Here is a 27,718-nt window from a genome sequence, read left to right as displayed (position 1 = left end):
TTGTACTTAATATATGATTAAAAGCTAAAAAAAGTGTTAAAATTAATGTATTACAGAAATGAGATAAGTAATAGTAATAAATGACTATAGTAAGTAAATAATTATCAATTTTTTATTTTAGCCTTTTTTGTATAAATTTTAACCATTCTTGGTCCAAAGTCCCACTAATATACGATATATATTATATTTAAATTTTATGTATACAGTTTAAAACTGAGCTTATTATTTTTTAGATTTTTATTCGTAATATTTAAAAATTTGCATTCTGAAACCGTTGAGGTAAAAGGGAAACATAATATTAAATTTAACGAAAACAAATTAATGATAATATGTAGGACGAATATTACAGTTTGAATTTAATTAGGTAGCTGCCGTTTATAACACATGAATAGGTAACCAGCTTGGTTTAATTTTCACTATCTATGTTTTATGTTTTAAGTCTATAAGGCTAAGGCATTTAAAAAATAATGACAACGTATTAATTGAATTTTCAAAAGTAGTTGAAATAATTTCTGTAATGAAGTTACTTTAACTTAATGGTGATACAAATTGGAGTGTAACACTAAATATATTATACACAAAGTTAGGAATGGACTCTTTTTACTGTTTCTTTTCACGAAAACTATCAGCATGTCATAATAATACAAAAAAAAAAAAGTTATAATATTGTAAATATATCCCACGATTATTAACTGTAGATGTTAAACTAATGCACTTAAGAGTGACATAAAATAAAAAAGTATTAATAACACGATTTTGAATTTACTTGTAATGAATACTGAAGTAAGATTTATGATTTAAGCTAAATAAAATCAATACCTTAGGTTTTTCTAGGTTCATTGTTTCAAAAATTAATTGAATTTTCATATTATTTGATTATAATGAAATTTCTTTACATCTTCACATTTGCTATAGTGAGTTTAACGAAAAAAAAGTTTTTGCGACGTCTATTGCAGCTTGATGTTATTTTCTATACGTCCATATAATATAATATATAACTTGTGTATTATACATAGTGTATACAAGCGTACGGTCTATGTTTGGGTGTTTTCTTTTATTTCCTACGTGATTGGGCTATTTTACATTTGAAATCGAGAAAAACGACTAGGCAACGTTGATGTCGCAAACATTTTGCTCAAGAGAGTTAAGTGGGTGCCAATAAAGTTTACCATACACACACTGAGATCAATAACGACCACGGTGGATGATACCGCATATTTATAATTTAATATAAGTTATTTTGGCGTAAGATTTTGAAATTAAATCGTTTAATTGTGGCGTCTCGGGCGGCAGACTGATTTATACGTCCAAATCAACCGTTTGTAAATCCAATATGCCAGTCGATTTTGTAATGATTTCAAGAACGCTTTTGTAATAATAATAAACTATAATCATACTGTTTTGAAAACGTAACTATATTCGGTTTGCGGTATGGAAGAAACGAAAACCAAGGACGTGGCATGTATAAACTTTATTTACGTGAAGTGCCGATATGTTTTAAACGCAATTCCCGTATCACTAGCATGGGCGACTAAATCACCATTTACTTGATTCTAATTGGAACTATATAAGATTCTCAACTCAGATTATATTGAACGTATATTATATCTTCATATAACCGTATATATTATTTTATTCGATCAGAAATTCATTGCGTAATAACCAATAACCACGTAGATAATAATTCAATGTGAATGCTGTTCTTGTAATTTGCCATTCTTAATGTCACCCAATAAAACAAATAACCATTGCTATCGTGCTTAGCGACTCTCTTAGTAATTTAATCGATATCAGAAATGTCTACCAACCCGACAAAATATATATAAAACGATATTGTTTTAGATGAAATTCAATGTATAGACCATCATACTATGATTTAGATACCAGGCCAAGTATAAAGTATAAATTCGAGAAAATGAAATAGTATAAATCAATGGCAGTTAACTAGTTTAAGTAACTTATTGTTGACGAGACTATGGAACACAAAATTTAGAAATCTAAATATTGAAATAGCAGGTTAGGGGCAAGATGATTATTTTAGAAACTTGATAATTAACCGAAACTTGGTCTGTGGCTCAATTATTGTATGGGGTGGAAATGCGGTAAGCCTTACGGCCATTAAGACGATGGGAATCATTTGTAATAGGCACGCATGCTAAAGATGTTTAACATTTATCAGATGGCCTGTAAGTACGTCAGCAATAGATTAATTAACTTCAACAGACAGTATTGTTATAGTTGTATATACACAACCGAACCAGTGTTCTGGAAAGCATTTTCAATAGGATAAAATATTTTATGTTTTTTTAAAACAACAATATACTACCTTCACAATAATTATAGTGTCTTATAAGTTATAACCCACAAGTCTGAAATCACTTATCGCGTAATGTCGAGGTTGTTGCAAAAATAGGTAAACGAGAATACAATTAATGACAAAAAAAAATCTATATTTACTAAAATATTACTGTTGACTTGTGTTATACTATGACCAATCTTGGTTATTATGGTAATATATTTTAACTAAATCCACTAGTAGATTAAATTCAAGCATGTAACATTTATTTTTTCATGCACAATATTTTGACTATAAATAATCTATTTGGCTTAAAAAGAAAAAAAAGTGAAGGCCCGTCTTTTCTTTAGAAATATATGTAGCGGTATATACAAGTATAAAAGTATATACCACTGTTTCAGAGAAAAAAATATTTCTAAATAGACACAAATTCAATTTATTAACCGAGTGGACAAAAAAAAAAGTCAGCGTATTGTAAACAAAAATGAACATTTCTTAGAAACTTAATAGAGGGGCCATATACATCTTCCTGTGGGTCAGTAACCAACTAGCTCAGTAACCCTACGGGTGTATATAAGATGTTCTATATATGTAGTATAGAAGACCAAGGGTGCAATTTAAATAAAAACATTGTGAGTGTTGTAGTCCCCTATTTCTTAAGTTAGTATTATGATTATTGACTACATAATAAGTAACTTCGTCCTCTTCACAATTAAATTATAAAATAATATTTAATAGTTGCCACTTTTTATTATAAATAATATTTGGTTTCTTCTATTATAAAATCTAAAATTCAGCTTATTCATTAAGCGATTAATGAACTAATTAACATTAATGTTACTTTGAACAGACCGATGTTTGTGGTATATGAATATTTAATATTGGTGAACATTGAACAATAATTACGAATTCGAGTTAAATTAATTAAATGTATTATAACATTTTATATCATACAACATAATTAAGAATAACATACAATATTTAGAATTTCCCATTAGTGGCTAATGATTCGCGTTCAAACGATTGCTTTATCAAATGTATACCTAATAAGTTTCCGTGTAAAAGATATATTGAATAATAAATTATTATTATTTAGTGTTGAATAATAAATCTTTTTTTATTACTATTTATTTAATTTATTTTTCTATAAAGTACTGCTATTTTTGGAAACTTAAATTAAATTCAAAATGAAATATATGATGGAAAAATAATATATTTATCAAAATAAAAATACTACTTATTACGAGTAATCATTGAATATCGTATGGAGTGTACAAGTATATATTTCCATAATAATATTGTATTGATATTTTTTTTCCGCTTAGTATTCAAGAGTACACTTTTTCAACAAAGTATAAAAACGGTGCTCTTTGTTAGAGCCATTTGGTTGTTCAATCTATGGCTATAATGTTTATTTCACATTTTCCAAATCATAACTGACACGAAGCTTTAAGAATAATTTAATGCACACCCCAATCCTTCAACATCAGAACACTGTTGAACTTACTACAGCATTCAATTCGTTTTCATTTTATTGTTGCTGGTAATAGAATCAATTTTGCAATATATTTATAAGTTTTTATTTTCATACGATATAAGTTTTGTACATCTATGGATGTTTTTTTTTGCATGCACTGTATAAGTTATACTAAACTCTGGGTAGGAAACAAATTTTATTCGTTTTCACACGCGTCATGCATGCTTTTGAGTAATAAAATTGATCTAATTTGCATGATATCAGTCATGAACACAAAATAATGCATTTGAAATATCTACGTGTGCTCAACAAGCCTCCATAAATGTTAAAAATCTGAAAAACCTTCCAATTTAAATAAATTCACCTAACAGTTCCAACATTTTTTAAATATAATTCCTGTTTAGTATTTAAAATACCCGGAAACTTTATAAATTTTATTAGGCTTATAATAATACTAATTGATCAATACTACATTTGCTAGATAACATTTTATATGCTATTAGAAATGTATCTTCACCAATATTTATTAAAAATAAAAATTAGTTATATGACGTATTCAGTTATTATATTGTAATGATTAATGGTATATTGATTTACACTGAAAAATTAGTAGTAGAAATAATAATAATAATAATTAGTATTGATTTCAAAAAATAATTTCTAATTAATGGTTATTAAATTGAATAGTGTTTAAATAAACACGTAAGAAAACCAAGAAATCTCTTGATTTTTTTCAGAATTAAAGAAGAGGATTGAACGATAGACTATTAATAACAATATTATAGTATTAAAATATTATTATACGGTTTTTGACCACAGTGTTAATCTTTTTAATACAGATATTATCTTCTTTTTATTTATTGTGTAAATAAAATGTTAGTAAATTAAAATAAAATTAAAATGCGTATTTAATAATCTTAATTTCACTGAGCTATATGAACAATATTATACTGGTTAAGCTGATCTGAATAAGAATACTTTCAATATTTGAAGAACTTTTATAAGTATATTCTTTAAAATAAAATTAATAGTACATACAGTTGAAAAAATATGTTTTAATAAAAGTATTTTTAAGTTTAAAAAAATACTACATTTCTTAATACTCTCTTAATACTTTCTTAGTGAATTTTTTAGTATTTTAATTGTTTAAAATGTTCAACTATTTGTTTATTTAATAATTATTATGATTTTCGCTGTAATATATTAGTATTATTATCACATAACTGTAGATTTTATTATAGGATATATTATGTATTATATTATTTTATGACTGAATACTTTTTAATAATTTCAGCGTTTTAAGTCATATTTAGGTACAATTATATATATTATTAATAGTTAATTAAGTTGAACAATAAAACGATAATTATAATATGAACACTTAAATCTCCAATAAAAAAAAAAAAATAACTTGAATTAAGTCAATTTTTTAGGATATGTATTTTTATAAAATACACTTTTTTGTCATATAATCGATGATATGTTTTTGTTCATAAACTTTTCGTTTGACGACTCTGGTAGGTATCGTTTACAACATAAAAGTATACATTTTTATTAGTTTTTAGTCTGGAAAAGTTGAAGGAACTGTTTTCAAGTGTCGGTTCATTTTTAAAGGTAGATAAAAAAATATATTTACATATATTTGCACACTTTATTACATGACGTGCACATCTGATAATAAGTAACGACTGAAATAAATGTTATTATAATCATTAGATGACTTCAAAATCTAAATATTTTAGTAATGAAAATAGTGTTTTAGGTATAATTTAATTCGTTGAAATATAGTAATGTAGTGTGTTATGGCAAGTCCGGATTCAAAATCACATTCCATATTATAATACAAAATATTTTACGTAGATTATGTAAGTCACTGCTTTTAGTGTGCCATAATAAACTTATATGAACTGAAGTGTTATGATATTAAAACTATATGGGTACTTGAACTATTATAAAAATATTAGTCATCAAATTTTACTGACGTTATGATAATATTAGGACCTCCACTTTGAATAGCTTAAAATGTTAAAAAAATATATTATATAAAATCTAAAATATTTAGAAATTAAAATAAATGTAAGAGTTGAAAAAGCAACATCAAAGCATATTTCCGTAATATATTGATAATATTATATTTAAAGAAATGTTCACTAGCAATAGTATTAATTAATTTTTATTAGGAACATAGAAACGCTGGCTACTTTTTTGATTCTGGGTATAGCGAGGAATTTAGCGGTTTTACCGATGATGTTTATAATATTTATATGTATTTTTGGTCCTTCGTCACGGTATTTAGAGCCGTTTATTTCCTTCAATACTAATGGTGGTTTCTGGTAGAAAATTTAATTTAATTTCGATTCTGCTGTGAAGGGAGGGGGGTTCAAAAGTAGGAATATTTAAGTAATTGTAATATTGGAATATAAATATTATCAAAAACCGTTGTAAAAATAGGAATATTTCATAGAAATAATATATTTTTATAAAAATGTTAGTTTTTTTTTGTGTTACTTATATATTAGATTTTTTTCTAAATTTATTTGATTTCGTTTTTGCATTTCTTTTGAAAAGATTGAAAATTTAATAGAGTTTTCTAAAAAGATGTATTTACACAAAAACAAAATATCAATAAATCTTTCTTTTTTATAACCTTCGATGTTTAAATTTCCATGGGTTTGATTTATGTTAAACAAAAAATAACAATTTAATATTTTAATTATAAAATTATAATAATTTATATATTATTTTTCTTTACACAATGGTATTTTAAATATGTTTAGATGAATTTAAAGCTATTTATTATACATTATATTAAGTAGTTAAAGTTACCAACAGTTTAGTAGATTTATAAAAATTAAAAATAATTCTTTAAATATTTATAGATTCAAGATTAAGATACTTATCTTCATGCAATACTATGAATAGCCATACTGAAAATGTATCAAAACAACTATAAAAATTATTTATAAATACTGTATCATATATCACCGTCTAAATAATATATATACCTATATTATGTATTATATTATTAGCTGGGACAATTGGAATCATACCTATAACTAGAGAAAATGAGAAACAAAGTTTATAATGGAGTTTGTTTTGAACACAAATTATAAAATATATTTAACTTATTCATATGGCACAGCAATGTATAACATCTACTTGAAATTTTAAGAATGATTATTGTAATTATAACTTTATGGTTTAAATATCTGTAAAGCGTTTATAGGTTGATTACATAATTACTTTTTAGTTTTTTTGTTCTATAAATATCGATTAAATATTATTCGCTGGGTAGAAATACTTAAAAATTTAACTCTCTTATTAAAATTAAAATTTAATTACCTAACGAAATTCGTAGAAATTGTAAAGAAAGCAAAACTATTTAGAAATTCATAAAATAAGAAGTAGAAAAGCATAGCAATTTAATGAAATATCTTTTATAAGTATTTTTTTTATGGTCATTTATGAATCTAAAACTATATATTATAACCATATTTTTTTTTTATGTAGATATTTTAAATTAAAATTTGGAGAAAATAAAAAATTACGAAATAAAAAAACTAAGATTTTATTTCATTTCCAAATTACAGGAAATGGAACTTGCAGTTTTTACATACCTATATTAATATAATATTGTATTATGTACATTTTATATCTTAATATTGTCATTCGGGAATACGGAATTAGGAAAACGTACGGTAATATTTATTTATACAATGTAATTTTGAAAATTTTAAGTTATATTGCTTACCACGAATCTATTCACACCATTCTACATTAAGTTGCTATTGACTCAAAATGTAATATATACAGTGTCCCGTGAGCATTTACCCATTGCGATATCTCCTGAAATAATGGTGATATCATAATTCTTGTTTTTTTAATAAATTTTACAGGGATAATAATTACAAAAATATGTTATGTTTGAATTTATTTTAATGTTTTTTGTAAAACAGTTAAAAAATATATATTTTTATTTAATTATTTAAAAAAAAAAATGAACATAGCTATTTTGTAGAGTTTATTTTTCTGAAAATATTGATGTTTTAGCAATTTAATTTCATTAATCTCCTGATTTTTAATATGTTTTCTATTTCAAACGAGCCACGTAACATTGAAAGCGTTCGCCGGTCGCACGTGCACGTGGGCTACATTTTTGATATAATGATGTGGTAATCACGTTAACTGTGTATTGTCTACTAACTATATTATACAGTATTAAAATACGATAGGTTAAAAAGGCGATTTTGAACAAAATGATTTAGAAATGGATAATTAAAAAAGTTAATGCATACACGTAAATTAATTAGCTATTTAGATAGCTTAAAATGAAGTTTACAATAAATTTTCGTTTATTACCAACTAATGAGGTATTAAATAAATATTTTAGTTGATTGTATTTTTTATGGTTTTATAATTAAAAAGTAATGTATCAATAACATCAATCCTATATTATGTTTACATAATTAACGAATAACTAATACACAGTTCATAATATGTATTTTAACTAAAGTACAAAACTTACGTTTTTTATTAGCCTTATGAAATATTTTACCAATTAAATTTGAACTGAAATACAGTTATCTAAAATAAATAACGATAAAAAATTGTCATGTCTACCCGATTAGTTCTATTTATTACTAAAGTTATTATTAAGCTTGAATAAATACTTTATAAAAGTATATCGTATTAGTCAACTTTAACAATATATATATAGTATATTGAATTTACTTTTTAAATTAATAATAAAATCTTACTAGTCTCCCACGCTAGAGAGCTCAGCCATTTTTTATTTTTTTTTTATAATAGAAATACAAAAATATCTAGCATTTAATTTTGGTAATACCATACCCAGACTGGATAGCTACAGTTTATAGTATATATAATATGATTTCTTCTTGAAGTATAAGATATATTAGACACGAGTCAGTTTAAAATACGTAACATTCATTTATTTTACCGGTACTCTTCAATCGTATATTATTATTTATCGCATTTGTACCTAATAGTAATAAATTGTGTAATGATTATATAATATAATATTATATATTATATTATAAATGTTTATCGCACTTAACACTTTTGAGCATGATTAAATATAACAGTTTTTATTCGATACTGTTACTTGCGACCAAAAACATATCCTACCAAGTTATTACAATGTTTTAAAAATAGTCAAATTCTAATTTAATCGAAATGTTTACTTAATGAACTTGTAGAGAGATTTCCACATAAATTCTGGCAGTCAGTGAACCACGTTTTCGGGATCACTTATTATAGTCCGTTTTATTTATAAGCGACTGTGTAATGCAACAGAATGGTCAATTTTCTTCCTTCTGAAAATCCTAAGGCACCGAGTAATAATCTTAGCTAAATAATAGTACGTACCGGATGTTTGTAATAGTTAACTAGAGTTGCTTTTGTGCTTATTGAACAATTCAATCATAATATCATATAATAATTATTGTCCATATTTTGGAGTATACATTAATTGTACTGTTATATGATTTCTTATATTTTTATTGTAGTGTGACATATAAAACCAATAAAATAAATAAAATATACTTAAAAAAAATATTTGTGTTTAATTAACGGAAAAATTAAAAATTAAATTTTCTAAAAGTATATAATATTATTTGTATATATTCTAAGTAATTTTATATGAAAAATATGTTAAATTACTTGTAAATAATTATTTTTATGAAGTTAATTTTTAAATATACATCTTTTTGTTAGGTTGAGAAGTGTAAAATCGAAGGTAATGATTGTGTTAATATCATGATTATTATAAATCAATAGTATTTTTATCGAATATAAATTATTAAAAAAATTTTAATGTAATTAGTAGCATTATAATTTTATATTGTAATTATAATCATAATTATATTTTTTTTTTACCATAAACTTTTTTTTCCATATTTTTTTTTCGTTAATTAGATTCCTAAAAAAAAATATAAATCCAGTTAAAATTTATGTTGAGCCTATATTTAAGGATTTTTTTTTACGTAATTTATTGTTTTTATTGTTTTTATTTATTGAAAACTTGAATTTGATACTTTATGGGATAAAAATAAAATAAAATCAAGGTAATAATAATAATAATAATGTTTTAATTATTACATTAAAAAAAAAGTTTAAAATAAAAATACTCAACAATGAAAGGTGATAATAATATTTAACGCAATATCGTGGAAGTTCATTGATATCGTTTACGTTGATGTAAATTTATTTATTATTTTGCATACGAAATATACTGTTAAATTTAATAAATTAGTTTAGTAACTAAATGTAACAATAACTAATTTAAAAATATTAAAAAGAATTATTTAGTTGGTCCTACTAATTTATTTCATGGGGTTACGGTTAAAATAATGATTCGATTTGTCTTTTAGATTTTATTTTATTTCGACTTAAAGTACATATCAAAATTAGTGTAACATTAAATATTTAATCTGTTTGTTTATTACTATTTAATCCTCAAAAAGTTAAATAGCATAACTGTAAAAGGAAACTGTAGTGATGTATTTTTTATCAAATTTACTTTATCATGTTACATTTACTCCACCTGACCCCACTAAATTATAGTGAGCTTATATACTTTTTCTACATTGAAATATTTATTATTTAAAAATAATATACCTTAAATGTTTTATCCTTAGTTATATTTCGATGTTTTCTTTCCAGTATTTCAAAGTATGTCGTTGTTAGTCGTTCTAGTCGTCCTAGTGACAGCCATTGATCGGGCATCTCCATTTGCAAATCTCCCTTGGACATTTACCTCCGGTCTCCATGGAATTATCACTTTTCTGAATGCTTTCCGGAAATTCTCTGACAAGAACGCGTATAATATTGGATTCAGACATGAGTTGGTGTACGCAAGACAATGGCTGACTATCTGAACGATAACACTGATAGCCGTGATTTCATAATAGTTAATGCTTTTTAGCACCAATATAACCTGAAAAACACAATAATATTAATTAATATAGGATAAATAGTATTTAATTTAACACATACACACAATTGGTGATTTTTTAAAAAATATTAAGCAAAATGATGAGATTTATTTAATATATTTTATCACAATATATTATATGCATAGATTTGTTCACATTTTGTAGTTATATACAATTTTGTAGTAGTAGTTGTAGTACTTAAGATAAAAAGTATATAAATGAATCATGCGATGAGTATTGACGAGAGTGTATAATAATAAGCAGCTGGCGCTTGTCTGAGATTGAATAATCAATTAGTTTAAGAAAAATCACTAAAAGTCCAGTATAATTAATAATATATAAATATTATTATTTTTATTTTTTTTATAATTATTTGTCAAGGCTTCAAAAAAAATAGTTATTAGTCCATTTTTAGATTAGTAATACAAATTAATAGTTAAACAAAATAACATTGTTTAAAATTATTTATTATGTTTTACTTAAGTTTATATTGTGGAAATATAAATACAAGTATATTAGTTCAATATTTTTTTTGATAAGTGCTCATTGGAGTGAGTTTGGATTATTAATTAAGATTTTTTGTATGTGTCCTGTTTTGACTCAAGTGGTTATTACTTCATATTTTATTTTATTATTATATTATTGATTTATAAGATAATTGTATTAAAATATAGTATTATGTAGTTACTTACAGTTTATTTTGTAAAGAGATAAAAGTTATCGAAAAATAGTATTTATAGTATCTACTACTATATTCACACCTCACTTGACTGTGAATCTCAAATTGTTCGAGAAAAAAAAAGTAATAAATACATTTACGTATTATATTGTTTTTAATAATGTTTTAAAACTATTTTGTTTTTCATTCATATTTTAATTTGACGTTACATTTATAAATGACATAAAATATACATATTATATTTTACTTCCATTCATATTAAAAAGTAGTAAAAACATACAATAAACAATGCGTTTAGAGACATAGTTTAGATGAGTATTTAAATAAATGACGGTACCTATTCTATTATAACTCGTATGAGCTACATTAAAAAAAAAAAATACATATACATAAACATACATATCTGTATTCTGAAGCTTTTTAAAAAATACTTTAGAAATTGTATTTAAATACAAATACAGTAGATGATACAAATACAATACATTTACTCAAAAAGTATTTAATACACGTTTCAAATATTTTTAAATTTTAAGAAAAAAACATTTTAAAACGAATACAAGCAGTAGGCACTCGGCATAATAGAATACATTAAATATTTTTTTAAATTTATTTTTTAATTATACAAACAAGTAAGAAAATTAATTTTGTTCTTAGTTATTACTAATTTAAAATCGTAAAGCACATATTTTATATTTTGATTCTGAAATACTTAAATAATACGATACTTTAATAATTGAAACGGCTGTTAATGAATTATAAAATAAATAAAAGTTTAGTAATAAATAAAATAATATGATGACTATTAAAAAACAATCTTAAATGTGATGAAAAGTTCTTTTAAAATTTTAAAAGCGTTTTCATAAATGTATTTGATTTTCCAGTACAAATGCGTCCAATACAGTGTTTAAAATATTTCTCAAATACTTAATTTAAAAGTGTATAAATACTTTACAAGACCGCTGTTGTAGGTATACTGTTGTTTTTTTTTCTGTAGATAACTTGTCAAATGTACTTTTTCGATAAAATTCTTCTACTAAACAATATAATACGATTATAGAACGCATCAGTATTATTATATACCGTTCCAAATAAATTACACTATGAGCGTTGCGCACATTTATTTTATTTATGAACAATAAAACAGACCGACATCCGATTCACGGCAGAGTTCACGTGTTTAAACTAAACCAAAGTGACATGTGTAATGTCGTATGGATTTCCAGTGTAATAATGCGTCCTGACCAATGTGCCTAGTCAGACTTTTACGTAAGTGATGTGCGCGTGCCTACTAAAGCACAAAACTTTATATTTAACGAATTATTACCGTTCGTTGTCACGTTTGAGTCTTTTGCGGCTATAGTGAAATGGCCTGATATACGAAAGAAACCGTCACATGTTTTTATCGCATTTTGCACAGCAATAATGTGTCTTGTTAAATTCATGTGAGACTCGTAAAATTGCTGTACTTAAATATTCCTCTCCTGACGGCATGTCGGTCGTAAACGGAGTCAGCGGAAGCATCGGATTCACCGGACTGTAGTTGTATAGACCGCGTGCATATTGTGTGGTATACTATAGGAAATGCGAAAAATACAAACCGATATCGATGGTTGTGTTTTTTTTTTTTTTGTGTTCATTCACTAAAAATCAATTTCACTATTATGTTTAAAACTTGATACTCTACAAGTAATAAGGATAAAACATGATATCTGTTTTATATACAAATTATTGAATGACTATATTATGTTTTACTGTCCAGAGCTGTTATCGGATTTAACATTTCTAGTTGCTGGTCATACGATTAGACAGACCGACATTTTTCTAGTGTTATTCCAGCGTATACATTATGTGGTAAAAACTCTCTTTTAATTATAGAACTATAATATAACATATTTAAATAATGTTAATGTTGATGTTTTTATTTGTAACTCCATTATTTTTTTAAATCCATATCTTAGTAATTTAATCACTTAAATACTTAAATCCTATTGTACCTCTCACAACATCTCATTTTGTATATTATTATTATTATGTCCCAAACAACAGTACAGTCGGATTTGCCCGTTTAATCATAATTCATAATAAATAAATAAATTAATCAATATTGATGGTTATTTTTTTTTCATTCACTAAAAACCAATTACCTATACAAAAACAATGGTAAAATTTAATATAAATGTGTAAACAAATGAACAAGTGTTTTACAAAATCGTATGTTTTGTTCATAATAAAATATACATAATGTATGTAATATTTACACTGAAGTATAAACAGAAACTTACTATAAATGCACTTGAATGAACACTGAGCTAAAAATAATATACATATCAGATTTTTTTATTTTTTTAAAATTAATATAAATTGAGTTATGTTGAAATGTATATGGTTTGGAATTGGAAAAAATATGTAATTTACTCTGTAATTATTTTAAATTTATTGAATTAAATTATGTGTGCATATATTATTATAGTGTTATAAATTACGAATTTTGGAGGTAGTGGAGCTAATCGTTATATTTTTGAGACAATTTTTTAACTATCATTTTCTGGATTATAAAAATAAATTAAGCTAAACATATTTTATTACTCTTAATTTAGATATTGGGCTCAGAATTATATCATACAACATTTTGAATTATTTTTGTTTATGATAATATATTTTTTGTAGATATTATAGTGTCTACATTTTTATGTAGCAGAAAATAATGACATTAAAATTTAATATTGTTTAAAAGTCAGTATTTCAAAATAGTGTGAAATATTTTTAAATATCTTAATCAAACATGTATTTATCTTTTTAAATTCATTTGATAACTTTAACTATTAATATGTTTATAAATAAATATATTTTATATTTAGAAATAAACTTTTTTTCAATAAGTTTTCATTTTCTAATCCAAAGTTTTGAACATACATTGAACTTTTAAACCTCTGTCAGTCGTCTAAACGTTTATCTGTAATTTTTGTAAGCTCATAAATTTTCCATAGCGAATATATACCTTTAGCTTTTTAGAGATTCCCTAGAGATATAATTGACTAAACTTTGAAAATGTTTATGATCATAGCCTCAAAAAACTTTTATTTGGATATAATGTAACTATCATTAATAGTTTATTTTGTGTATCATTAAAATATTTCAAAATCTGTAAGTGTTATTGCTACTTTTTATTGAAACACTAAAACGAATGAAGTAATGCTACATTTATTTTATCATTATCTTCTCACCTCTAAATTGTTGATCTTATTTAATTTTATACTTAACGGTAAACAAAAAAAAAAAAAATATCATTTATATCAGATAAAATCTAAATTCACGGATATGCATCATTGTTAAACGATTATTTTGCATAATCTGGATATATTACCGACTTTAGACAGTGTAGAAATTTATATTAAAAACGTGCCCAACGTAATTGTTTTTAGATAAACCAACACTTTGAACAGATTTTACTCTCGGCAAAATATACTAAATAAACACCACAAATCAAATTTTTCACACTTAATTAATTGGCGTTCTATTTGGATTTTTTTCCTGAATTAAAACACCTACATGTGCAGATCGACAAATATTTTACTACCTCAATCTCTATAAAAAAAATAAATAGTACGTTTATTTGCAATTTATTTTAGTTTTTATTAAAAAGTGAATCTTTGGGTAATTCATTTTATTTTCATCATCTCGTACCACAGCGTAGTGGAATTACATATTAATGTGATTACTTGAAAGTGTATATTTTAATTTGTGATATAAAACGTGTTCTTAATATAATAATATTAAGTTGTATGTATTTCATATTCGCCATGTTATATTAAAATATAGGTACGACGTCTTAGCGCGGGTAGGAAACTCTTCCGAAGAAAAAACGAATATCAAAATAATATGTTGTATTACATAATTAATGCAGCAAAAATTGTTTTCATTAAACTTTTAGCGCTTAAGCTCGCCAAATGTGGTTAATTCTAAATACGTATAATATATTTCTGGGAACTAAATCTGTTGTCAAAATTGCCGTAAATATTACGCCTGTAGCAGTGCAAAAATATTGCTCATACAGATACTACTACAAAACGCTATGGAACGCTTTATTGTTTTTGTTTTCCTCGAGGTTTTTTTTTGATAAACGAATATAATTTTTTTTTATAACATTCAGATTTTTAATATGAATTATGAATGAGAATTTTGTTTAATGGGCATATATTATTGTTTATGTTGCACCAAGCTCCGTAAATTTGGAACACAATCACTGGTTGAGTACCTATCCATTCGTAGGACACGCGATCGCTACTTTGTATTATTTATATATATATATGTATAAACGTAGACACGGAACGATTACAGTTATTTTCATAAATGTATTGTGTATAATATACGCACACTTTAATTTAATACTCATATAATAATAATAATTATAAATAATTCTACCAGCAACGTGTTTGGACGATTCACTCAACGTTTAGGCCACCACAATTTTAAAAAATATCTCTAACTGCCCAACCAAAAAATAACTCAATAAATAATATAATATATATATATATATATATATCATTCTGTTTATTTTCATATTTGTACTTTAATTTCCGGTTTCTCGTGATATACATAATAAATATTTTCGAGAAAAACAATTATTACGATATGCCGTTGGGGTTATATAACATATATAATGTAGGTAATTATTATTGAACATTAAGGGGATTAAGATACAGCTACTCCCGAATGGGTTCGGAGGAAATCGTTTTAAGTTTTGTGATGGTAACAATTTAATGATTTATTCGGCCTCGGAATCAACATAATATACGAATGTAACATTACTCGAGTTCATACAGGCGATTATCGAGTATAGTAGTATACTATAGTATGTACTTGTGTATACGAATCTATAGTAATCACACACTAAAATATTAGTACATATTATAGTATACCTGCGACTTAAGGGTAACTTTTGCTTGTAACTCAATCGTTAACATTACAAATGAACGTTTTAAAGAGCTGGTTTGTTAACTACAGGTATGACGATCGTCGATAAAGACTGTTATAAAAAATACTGTATTTTATTTATCTTACAATAATTATTATTTTAATTTTGAACTAACTAATTATAAATATTTTATCGTTTTGTTTTTAATAATATTTATATATACGTATTATTGACATTAAAAATATTAGTGTAGGTTTTAATCAAGGTTATTTTTAAGTTTCGATTAAAAAACCGAATATTGATTGATATTATTCTATATTTAAATTATTTAAGTAGAATAATAATTTTTTTTTTTTGTTGACATCGCTTGTGTCTCAATTATTAAAATCGTTCGACTATTTCCATCAACAGTTTTAATTAAGAGGGCCAACAGTCAGGCGGAGTGTTGCACCAAACAGTTTAGTAGAGATGACGATCAGCGGGGTACCGGCATTGTTTGACGTTAAAGGTCACCGTAGCGTGAGACTATCTACTTATATCGTACCGACTAATAGCATTATATTCGGCTACTCGATTTCCGTTACCGCATAAGCGATCTCAGACGGGAACCGTATTAAACAGGCCGCAGAGCGTACACCGCAGCAATCGTTTTCTCGGTAGTGTCGCAAACAAAGGGCGGTTAATAATCAATTTTAATGAAGTCGTTTTTAATGAATAACCGATGCATTGGCAGTTAACGGCGGCAGACGGTGTCGCAAATGTTCGATACGGTACTGGCTGCGATTGATCGGAAGCCAAGTACGATAAATAAATACGTGATATTATATTAGTATGTGTGTACCAATAATACTTGTACGCACGCGAACACCAGACAATATTCGCACTCCGCCGCCGATAGAACGAGTATCAATAGAACCAATATTTATATATAATATATCATATGCGTTGAAATTGCATAGGCACCTACCGCATTATACTGTTGTGCGTATGCCGAGCAAATTTAATGACGACGTCGCATCTCGGCTAAACGTGATCAAAAGAAGCTAAATTTAATCACATTGTCTGTGTACGCACGTGTGTTCCTCTCGACCCATCGTCACTTGTACATTTGTACTGCTTCGCGCATTCGTTTTGGCCTTTGAATCCACTCTTTTCGCCTCTCGCCCGACATTATTCTACGCTATAGATATGCAGCAGTACGTATATGCACCTTTTCGTACACCGTTGTAATTGAACGTTACGATTGTCACGTCGTTTATGAAATGGTACATTTTTTTCGCGGAGTAAATTTAAACATTTTTTTTTCGGTCTCGGACAATGGCCTTTTTGATATTATTTTCTTCCCCGCATATACGGCGTTTTTCACAAGCCCCGGTGCCTTCTAGGTGTTATTTCTTTTCTCGTCAAATTTATCCTTATAATGACGTTGGGTTTTGTATAGAATTTTTTTCCGAACTCAAGGTTCAACTTTTTGTCACTCGTGACTTAAATTATCTAATTATCTTTTAGACTGTGAACGGAGCAATTATACATGTATTAATGTATTGGTTTTACGATAATATAAGCGGTTATTTAATTTTTATGCTTGACAGCTGATGTCACTTTTGGGAGTAGTAAAAATGTTTCAACCTTCATCTTTGAGATGGATTTTTCGTAGAACATTGGATCTAATTGTTACGTTTCTCCCCAAAGTATAGGGGAATAACAGGGTAATATATTGACACTGTGTGGAGGCTTTTGACTTTTGTACAGTGTCTTAATATTATTCAAAATAATTGAGATAAAAATTAATTTTTCGTCATACTAGTATTAAAAAAAATTAATTTTATTTTTATTGTTGTGATTCAAAAATGTATAACTATACGAGTAGAGATACCTTCTATACTTAAAATATTTAACAAACATTTGTTTAAGTATTTTGGTTATTTATGTGTTTTCTATAGATATTGAATGTTTGATTTTTTTTCATTAAAAAAAAGCTTAAAATAGAATGTAAATATACGGGTTTTCATAATTTGCGAAAGAAAAATATTAAAAATGTATAGTTATTATTGTAGAATCATTAAAATCATGGAATTGCTTAATACCCAGTAAATAATTTCGATCTTAAAAATACATACAATTTTTAATTATAAAATTCAAGGCTTAACAAATGAAACAAGGTTCTGAAATATCGAAAATACATGAACAATCTTTTTTATAGATTTAAGTTATAATATTGACACAATGGATATTAAAAAAAAAATGAAAATTTTAGTTATAATTCAAAAAAAAAATATTAATCGAAGTGATTTGAGACTATTTGTTAAGAAATATTCAATTTATTTAGTGTCAATAAATTGAAGATATTTATAAATATTTTATTTATTTATTTATTTATTTAATACTTCTATTTTTAATGTTCAATATAGTATTAACTTAATAATAATCAATAATATTATATATTTGAAATTTCTGACAACAATTTGGCAATCGTACCTACTATAGAAAAAAAATATTATAATTTATCCTTTGATATTGATGTTAAACATCGTCTACGTTCATAATATTTTTTATATTCAAAAATTTGTCATTGAATTCAAATTTAATACAATTATCAAAGTGACCTAATAAATGTATATTTCTATACAGAAGATTGACTTATCGGATTTTTTTTTGTGTTAGATGAGTACATGTTTATGTTGGTTGGTGTGTTAAACGTGTATTACTTGTATGTGTGTGTGTTTTCTTTACTTTTTATTAATGGTTAAAATCTAAATACAATAGTAATAATAATAATAATAATAATAATATAAAGAAGACCGGATAATACTGAAACGTACTATACGAAGTTATCTGAGATTATACTTATTAGTTGTAGTTGTATGCGTACAACATCTACAATACATCTAACTATATAAATACATATTGTAATAATATTATAAACATAGGTAATACCTATTAATTTTAACTGTCGTGTAATCATCATTAATTGTATTTAAAATTTCAATGCATTGCTTCGTTATAGCTGTTAAACGCATTTTGTTTATTATGATATTTAAACGTTACGGGGTGAAAATATGAATTATTATCCGCGGCGCACAAAGCATAAAACAAACAGTTTATTCTTCTGTTGTGTAAATTAATAGTATTTAAATGAACATTTTGTTACTATGTTGGTCAGATTCATTAATGATGGTATATTACGACGCTATAGTAAAAATTTCTTTTTTCTTAAATTCGAAAAGATGTTTTGTTTGTTTTATAAAATACATAGTATCGTTGTAGTTAGCCTGCCGGGTTGCATTACCGGCAATTTAATATGGCAGTTCAATAGAAAGAACATTCTACTAGGTACCTAACTAATTATTCTTAATTAGCTTTTCTTTAAGTATCTATATATTTTATACGCAATCATAGAACATGGGTATTTTTTTTTAAATGTGTGCAAATTATTAAAAATGTTTACCTATACCTAACAGCATATTTTTGAATATATATTGGTTTAGGTATAATTTTCTAACGTTTTTACGATATATTATGTATTTCTTAACAGTTTTCTATCGTATTTTATTAATATCATAGTTATTTTTATTACATAAAATAATATTTAATATACTAAATCAACGTTATGCAAAAAATAACGAATTATAATTTTTTTTAGATTTTTTTATGTGCCCATTTGAATGCATATTTGATGGACTTAACATTTATTTCTATTAAATTCGCGCACTAGTTATCATGATTTTACAGATTTATAATACGCCTAATGAGTAACAACAAAATAGAATCAGGGATAGTCTAATATCATCTTTCATCATAATTGGTTGTTTATCATTCATTATTATAATGATTTTTCTATTTGTTCGTTTTTTTCATTTCTTTATATTTTGTTTTAAAAAAGCATCCATTCTATTGAAAAAAAAAAAATACTCGGTGTTTTGTGTTCACAATTACTCGGCCTTAGATGGCGGCCCTTACTTTTAACGGTCAGTAGTTAGAATTGGTGACACGTGCAAAGGCATTACGTATTAGAATTTAACTATAATAAATGTTCATTCAATATTTAATATAATGATGTAAGATCAAGAGGGTCGCGAGGGAAAATTATATAAGCATTACAAACAAAGGTAAAACGAGAATATTCTCATTTTATAAATCATGTGATTTATGAAGTTATTGATAAAATTGTCATATTGAAACAATAATTTATAATACATAAAAATCTGCCTGATACAATAGTTATAACTTTTAATACAAAATTGTAAATGAATAATAATTATTAACATTATTTATTATATTGTAATTAATGTTTCTTTCATACATTGATCAGTATCACTGGATGATTTCCAGGTAAATGAAAATATTGAAAAAATAAATAAAAATAAAACGTTATAAATTTAATAATAGAATTTTGGCTATAGAACTTAATGTAATAGTCATTCATAACTGGCATTTAGTTTTTTACTTTATCTAATGAAAAAATCTCGCACATACGGTCGTTCTATATTAAACACATTCGAACATTTGTTACAGTACATTAAGTCCATTAAACTCGGGGTTATGAAAAATGGAATAAAATAATAATTTATTCTTTTTCCAAAAAATAAGAAAAGTATATTAATACATTTATTATTAGTGTTTCACAAATTATGTTGCATCAAACTTGTTATGATACTAATAATATGTAATACATTATATTTTATAACAAATTGAAAGACGTTAATTTTAAATTTTTTGATATTAATATATTAATTAAATGAGAGTTGCAAAATTTGATTTTTTTTATTATTATTTTTAATCACACGAAATAAATAATTTGATTTTTGTTAATACAAAATATGTTTAAACGAAGATTATATTTATATGTATTTTAAATATTTATGTCAAACTAATTATAAATATATACATATTTTATATATTTTAATGCTAGTTATCACTGTTACTTGTTAGGGGTATTATAATTTTAATATTAAGGTTATTTTATCTTCTTTCAACTTTAATTTTCAAAATTTCAGAACAAAACTATAATTATTTTGTTATCATAACGATATTTGGGTTATTTTTAGTATGGTAGGTGGGCTTTTATTACTGTTATTATTTTTCAAAAACAGAATTATTGTTTCAATAGATTCAAGTATATCTATATTATATTAGATATTGTGTTTAGTTAAGGGTATATTTTATAAAAGTTTTTTCAGCATAAAAAAATACAGTTGTAAGAAAATTATATTTAAAACAATCCTTTTAATATTAAATATATATATTTTTTTTTTTTGTAATTCAAAAATATTAAGCTGGATAGTTATTTAAAACAAAAAAACAATGTACTTATAACAATTTGATTTTCTTTATTTTTCACATGTTTGATTTATTGTATTGAATATTCATAATAATATACAAATCATGTATCGTGAAATTTTTTCTATGAGTACCTATAATAATGTATCCATCAATAAATTTAATTCACACAAAATATATGATTGTTTAATATTGGTAAATTTATGTAACGATAATTTCGAGTGTTAACTATAATAGAAAACAGACTCATTTTTTTAAATTTACTTGATTATGATGGGTTCATATGTTGTGCTGGGGGGGGGGTTAGATTAAGGTGATAAATAATATAAGGGATGATTGATGATAACATAACGAGACTAAAACTGTTTTTATATTCAATTATACATACACATTAGCCAACATATTATCTACTTAGTCGTTAATGCTACCAAAGTTGTTATAGTGATTAACTGTACATTGATGTGCAATGTTAAAATATTCAAGTAACATAAATCAGTAGATATTTGTTTATTTGAAAGCTTATGAAAACAATAAAGTTTTATTTGGTATTTTTTAAAAAGTCAAATTACTTAGTCAAAACATTAATTTATCAGTGAAATGTTATTTAAATAATTGTTTTGTTTACAGATAAAATTCTAAAACTTATAATTTTTTTTATCGTTATTATATTATAATAGAGTATTTATACATTCTTCACTTTTTACACAATTAAAAATTTATTTTTTTAATACTATAGTTACTTACACATTATTACATTAATAGTTGCAGGTACTTCTTTTATGTTCTTATGGCATTTATAAATCAAAAACGTTATGCTTATTTAAATCCCAGAGAATAAATATTAACTATAAAATAGCTACCTACTATAGTAAAATGTTTTTACACTTTAAAGTGTGGGGTCGTATTTCCTTTTGTATAGCTTAACATTTTATTAATTTATTATATAGTGTTGTAGATAAAGTTTTTCTCAGTTATTAAAACAATATAAAATAATCATAGTATTATTTCGTTTCAGTTTATGTGTTTAAAAATTAGTTATAATAATTATTATTGTATTAATTTTTGGCTCAGATACCCCCTTTAGTATAAGGCCGATTTAAGTTTGTGTAATTTATTAAATTATTAGATTTTATATTTTATGTTGTACTTGACTATACAATTTAATATTTTTAAACTAAAAAAAAATTTTTTAAACATTACAATTTATTTATTTTTAACATTTTTTTTAAACATAAATTGGTTATCAAAAAAGAAGTAGGTAATACAAAAATATTCTTTCGCAAATTTCCTCTCTAGTTCTTAATTTTTGGACTAACTATATGAATACTTGTATTAATATAAGGCAATGTTTTTTAGGCTTTCTGATCGCTAACACGTTTATTTTAATATTTTGTAATTATAAAAATCAAAATGACTCATTGAGATTCGAAATTTTGAATATAGCAATAACTTAATGAACGATCGTATGCTAAATTAATACAATTTTTAGTGTGTAAGTACGAATGAAATTAAGATAAATCTCAAAAATTAATATTTTCACATTATTAAAAAAAATATTATAAAACATTTACTATTATTCAAACATATAATTTTTATTTATAAATCGTAATAACTGATTTTATATAGATTTTATTTGAACAATTAGAACATATTTTTACATTTATTACTTCACTTAAAATCTAAAAATTATTGAAACAAATATTTTTAATCATTTATTGTGAAGCATCATTGAGTATAATTATTAGACTAAAAAAAAACCTTGTAATCTCAATAATTTTAACTGTGAAATTTACGTTCTACTAATCATCAAGGTAATGTAGGTATTTAATTAGTTGTCTATGTAATGAAAATTTAAATATGCACTGCCAAAATAAATAAGGAAATTCTTAGCATTGTTTAGGAAAAGTTAGAACATGAATTAAATTTCTTGGACTTCGTGCTTGAAGCATAAACAATGTGCACCTAGAGGATACCTGTTGTCGTATAAATTATTAAGTAGGTACTTATGATATATTAAAAGTTTTTTGTTTATGTGTTTAATCGTTTAGAAGTGGCTATTAAATGTTATATGTGAGTAGGTATTATTTTGAACACTATTTTTAAATTAAACAACATAATACTGTGATATAATATTTGAATTTAATCATTAATAATTAATTATAATATTAAGACCCTATTATATTGTTGAACCAACAATAATAATTTTTTTTGTATATTTTATTTTAAATAACGTAACAAGTAAAAATAGTTTGAAAGCAAAAATAAATAATTGATTAGGGATATAATATATTGGTTGCGTTGTTTTTCTAAAAATAATTATTTTAACGCGTATGATTTACTTTTCACTTGTTCAGTAAAATATTCATAAATACAATTATTTAAATACTAAATAATATGTAAGTTAACAATTATTTGTAATGGGTTCTTGGTAAATATGTTTTATAAGATGGCACATTTGGTTCTTGAAGGAATAGTAATTACAGAACATTATATATGTACGTACAATGAAAATTTAAATTATAAGTGAAACAAACAATGTACATTTATTAGTATTTACGTTTAGTTACCTGATAAAACTATTAATTATCAACTTATTATTGTTTTTTTTTTAGTAGTTTTCTAAAAGTTTTTTTTTAAAGCGTTTGACATTTTCGGAAAATAGGTAGAATTTGGAAATCTGTTATTTACTTTTTGTGTTTTGTTAAAAGTTTGGATTACTAAGTTTTAGAATATATTATGACAAGGTCAATTACGAGTTATTCTAATCAGAATTCACGAATCATAAATTGAAATATTTTTATAGAGATAAAAGTTTAAATTATGAATACAGTGGAACCTCAATAAGTCAAACGGTTTTTCATTTTTATTTGTTAATAAATTTCAAAGTTGCTCATATAATTCAATAAATAATCAAATTATTTAACTTTCGGTTATACCTTTTTTAAATAATTTCCAAGTTTTATGTGATAAAATTAATAATAATCGATCACTGCTTGAAAGTTATGTTGAATATGATGACTTAATACTGAATTTATTTTTATAACTATAAGTACTAAATTGTGCTAAGATTACATTCATATCCAATAGATTTTTGTATCCTGTTTGAGTTTTATTATGATAATAATAACTATGTTATCATAAAATACAATGTTATTTATTGAAGTATTTGAAAAATAAGTATTAAACATTAATCGTGCAATTAATTTTAATTCAATTTTTTTTCTTATTCCAAAGTTATTTGGTGTGGATTTGATAATCAAAAATTATATTTAAGACCCTTCAAAGAAATAAACAATCCCCATTAATGGATGTAAGAGTAGGGTAGGTGGGGAAGGGGGGAAGTTTAACAAGCTACTCTAAAGACATTTTAAAATGTTACCAACAATTATATCAACATTAAGAAATAGTGTGGTACGATTTCAACAGGTTTAAAAATAAAAGTTGAAATCATTTTTTAATTTTTATATGAATGTATATTTGGTACGTTTAGTTGATATTTGGATTGAATTTGTATTCCATAATTCAATTTTAAATTAATGTAAGAAGTACATTTATTTGTTATCTAGAATACTGTTGTTATGAATCTATCTAGCTTTGTAGTGTATGATAGACCAGAGATGATAACGGCCAAATAAATTATATATTAAATAATACGTTTAAAAATTTAATTGGAAATTTGAAATCCTCCAGTGTGGTCTAAACACTGCGCTATCTATACTGGTATAATATTATATTAAATCATGGTTAAATGTTAAATAAATTATATATTGTTGTAGTATTTTAATTTGACTTTAAAAATTAATATTTAAATTGTTTGGAAATTTTATAATAATTAATATTTTTTAATATTAATAGTCTATACAGAAAGAAATAATGTGAACGGTGCACCCAATAAATGATAAAATGTTTAAGTTGTATAGAATCTATAAAATAACTTCATATAAAAATAAATGTTCAAAATTATAGTCTATATTTATATAAATATAAATAAAGATAGCAAGTTTGCAAGATAATATTTTTTTTTAACCATCACAGTATAACCAAAATATATTTCGTGTGAATTAGTTTATTTGTTCAAATTATATTTTTAATTTTGGGAATGTGTTAGTAGTACGTATCTGGATTATTATATCTTCCAAGTATTTAACTGATAAAATTGAATATTTTATATAACTATAAAATGTATAAAAAAAATAGTAGTCTACAGAATTTAAACTGAAAAATAATATACACCTAATACCCGTAGCTACATTGTACTGCATAATAATATAAAATTAAATCCAATTGTTTATAATTCGTTATATTTGAAGTTATTATTTATGATAAATTTATCCTACTTAAAAAATCTTAGTTATTAAAAAAATAATACCTTATAAGTTATTGAACATAATAATTCATTATACATACAAATTGAATAAAATTAGTTTTAAGAAGCCATTTTGGTAAAGTGAGTTAAAAAATTTCAAATATATATATATATAAAATACAGTTCATTAAGTTTTATTTTTTTTCTTTGTTTTTGTATAACATTAAAGTTTTTTGGTCCATAACACTTAAAAAATAAAATTAAAAAGACAATACCTATTGGAATGAAAGGAATTTCAAAAGATTTAATATTTAAATAAAATGTAGCAAGAAATTCAACAGTCACATTAATAAATATGTGCAACGTTAAAATAAGAATTATATACTTATAGTCAAGTCTACTTACAAATAAGCGATCTGTAATAACTATTTAATCGTATTTAAGTTAAATTTATGTTTCTAATCTAATTATACTTCTAAGATATTAACATTTAAAAATAGTATATTTATGTATTTTTAAATAAATACATTTATACTTTGGTGTAAATGGTTGTATAAAAAACTTGAATAGTTTGAGTAATTTTGAATGTTCAAACGGCTATTTTCCAAAACAAAGTCAAACAAAATAAGTAGATTAAATAAACTCTGCTTCATATAAACTATATTTTGTTTTAAAATAAAATATCATATCATTCAAAATGTTTTCTTGTATACATATAATGATGAATTACATGAATTATTCAATTGGAAAACATAATAAGAATATTTTTTTTTTCAAGATGACTATTTGAAACTAAAAATAAATTTAAGACAGAGTACCTAAGTCTTCAGTTTTAAAATTTTAAATATTGGTTATAATTATAATATGATACATTTTATAATATTTTATTATTATAATTAAATAATTTTTAGACGCTAAAGATATTTTTTTATACTTTTTTAAACTCAGAATTTTAATTTTCTTGTATTAATAAATATTTTGAAATGTAAAAATGATCGCAACTGAATATTTTTGTGTTGATCATATATTTATACATGATATATTTTGTATATGTTATTTTTGTGGAATTGTCGTGTAGCTGTAACCGGAAGCATACATAATGATATGTCGGGAAATATTCATTAAAAAAGAGAAGAGGTAGTTTTCAAGTATGATTTTCACACACTGTAGTACGTATGCATTTTATACGTCGAAGGAAGCTTAGTTCGCGCAATAAGAAAAACATAATATATAATACGTCGGGGACCTATAAACTGTTTACACGTATACATTTTGTGATTTTTTGTTATTAATTTATAAAAATTTGCATAATACACGCGTATGTTTTGTCACTTTTACGACGTGAAAAATTATTTTGAATCACGTACACAAGGCTTAAAGTTCGTAAATTGAATACATATCGGACTAACAAGATCGGGAAACTAATTTATTTATAAAGGGTTTTAATATTAGTAAACCATTCAGTTTCATATCGACGTTTTAAGATATTTAAGGCGTGGACAAAAATTCAATATATTCTCTGTTTTAAAATGAGATTTAATTTTATGTGACTATATAGTAGTACAAATTTTATATGCATGATATATTATTAATATATGTGTTCACCCAAATTAAGATTATAGATTGGGATTATGAATTTTTACTAATCATATTCTCCACGACCAGACGCTAAAATATTAATTACATAATATTACATACTTATTATGCGTATAATGTATTACGTATGTCATTTTTGTACACGGTATCTATATTAAATTATTAATTATATTTGGTTTAATCGAATTCATTTATTTAAGTACCCAATTTTAA

General features: G+C 24.3%; 1 protein-coding gene across 3 annotated transcripts in view; it reads right to left on the bottom strand.

Annotated features, from left to right (window-relative positions):
* Nucleotides 1-27,718, bottom strand: part of LOC113548370 (allatostatin-A receptor-like) — a 173,233-nt gene that overhangs the window by 56,662 nt on the left and 88,853 nt on the right. For 2 of the 3 annotated variants that reach the window (XM_026949220.1, XM_026949221.1), the window contains exon 4: nt 10,413-10,731. In XM_026949220.1, the coding sequence (XP_026805021.1) occupies nt 10,462-10,731 (270 nt within the window). In that variant the 3' untranslated portion in view covers nt 10,413-10,461. Of the gene's footprint in view, nt 1-9,671; nt 9,715-10,412; nt 10,732-27,718 lie in introns of all 3 variants that reach the window. The other variant, XR_003404882.1, reaches the window with a different exon arrangement.

Source organism: Rhopalosiphum maidis, chromosome 4 (assembly GCF_003676215.2).
Source record: "Rhopalosiphum maidis isolate BTI-1 chromosome 4, ASM367621v3, whole genome shotgun sequence".
In the NCBI taxonomy this organism is placed as follows: Eukaryota; Metazoa; Arthropoda; class Insecta; order Hemiptera; family Aphididae; genus Rhopalosiphum; species Rhopalosiphum maidis.
This window is presented reverse-complemented; position numbering and strand designations above follow the sequence as displayed.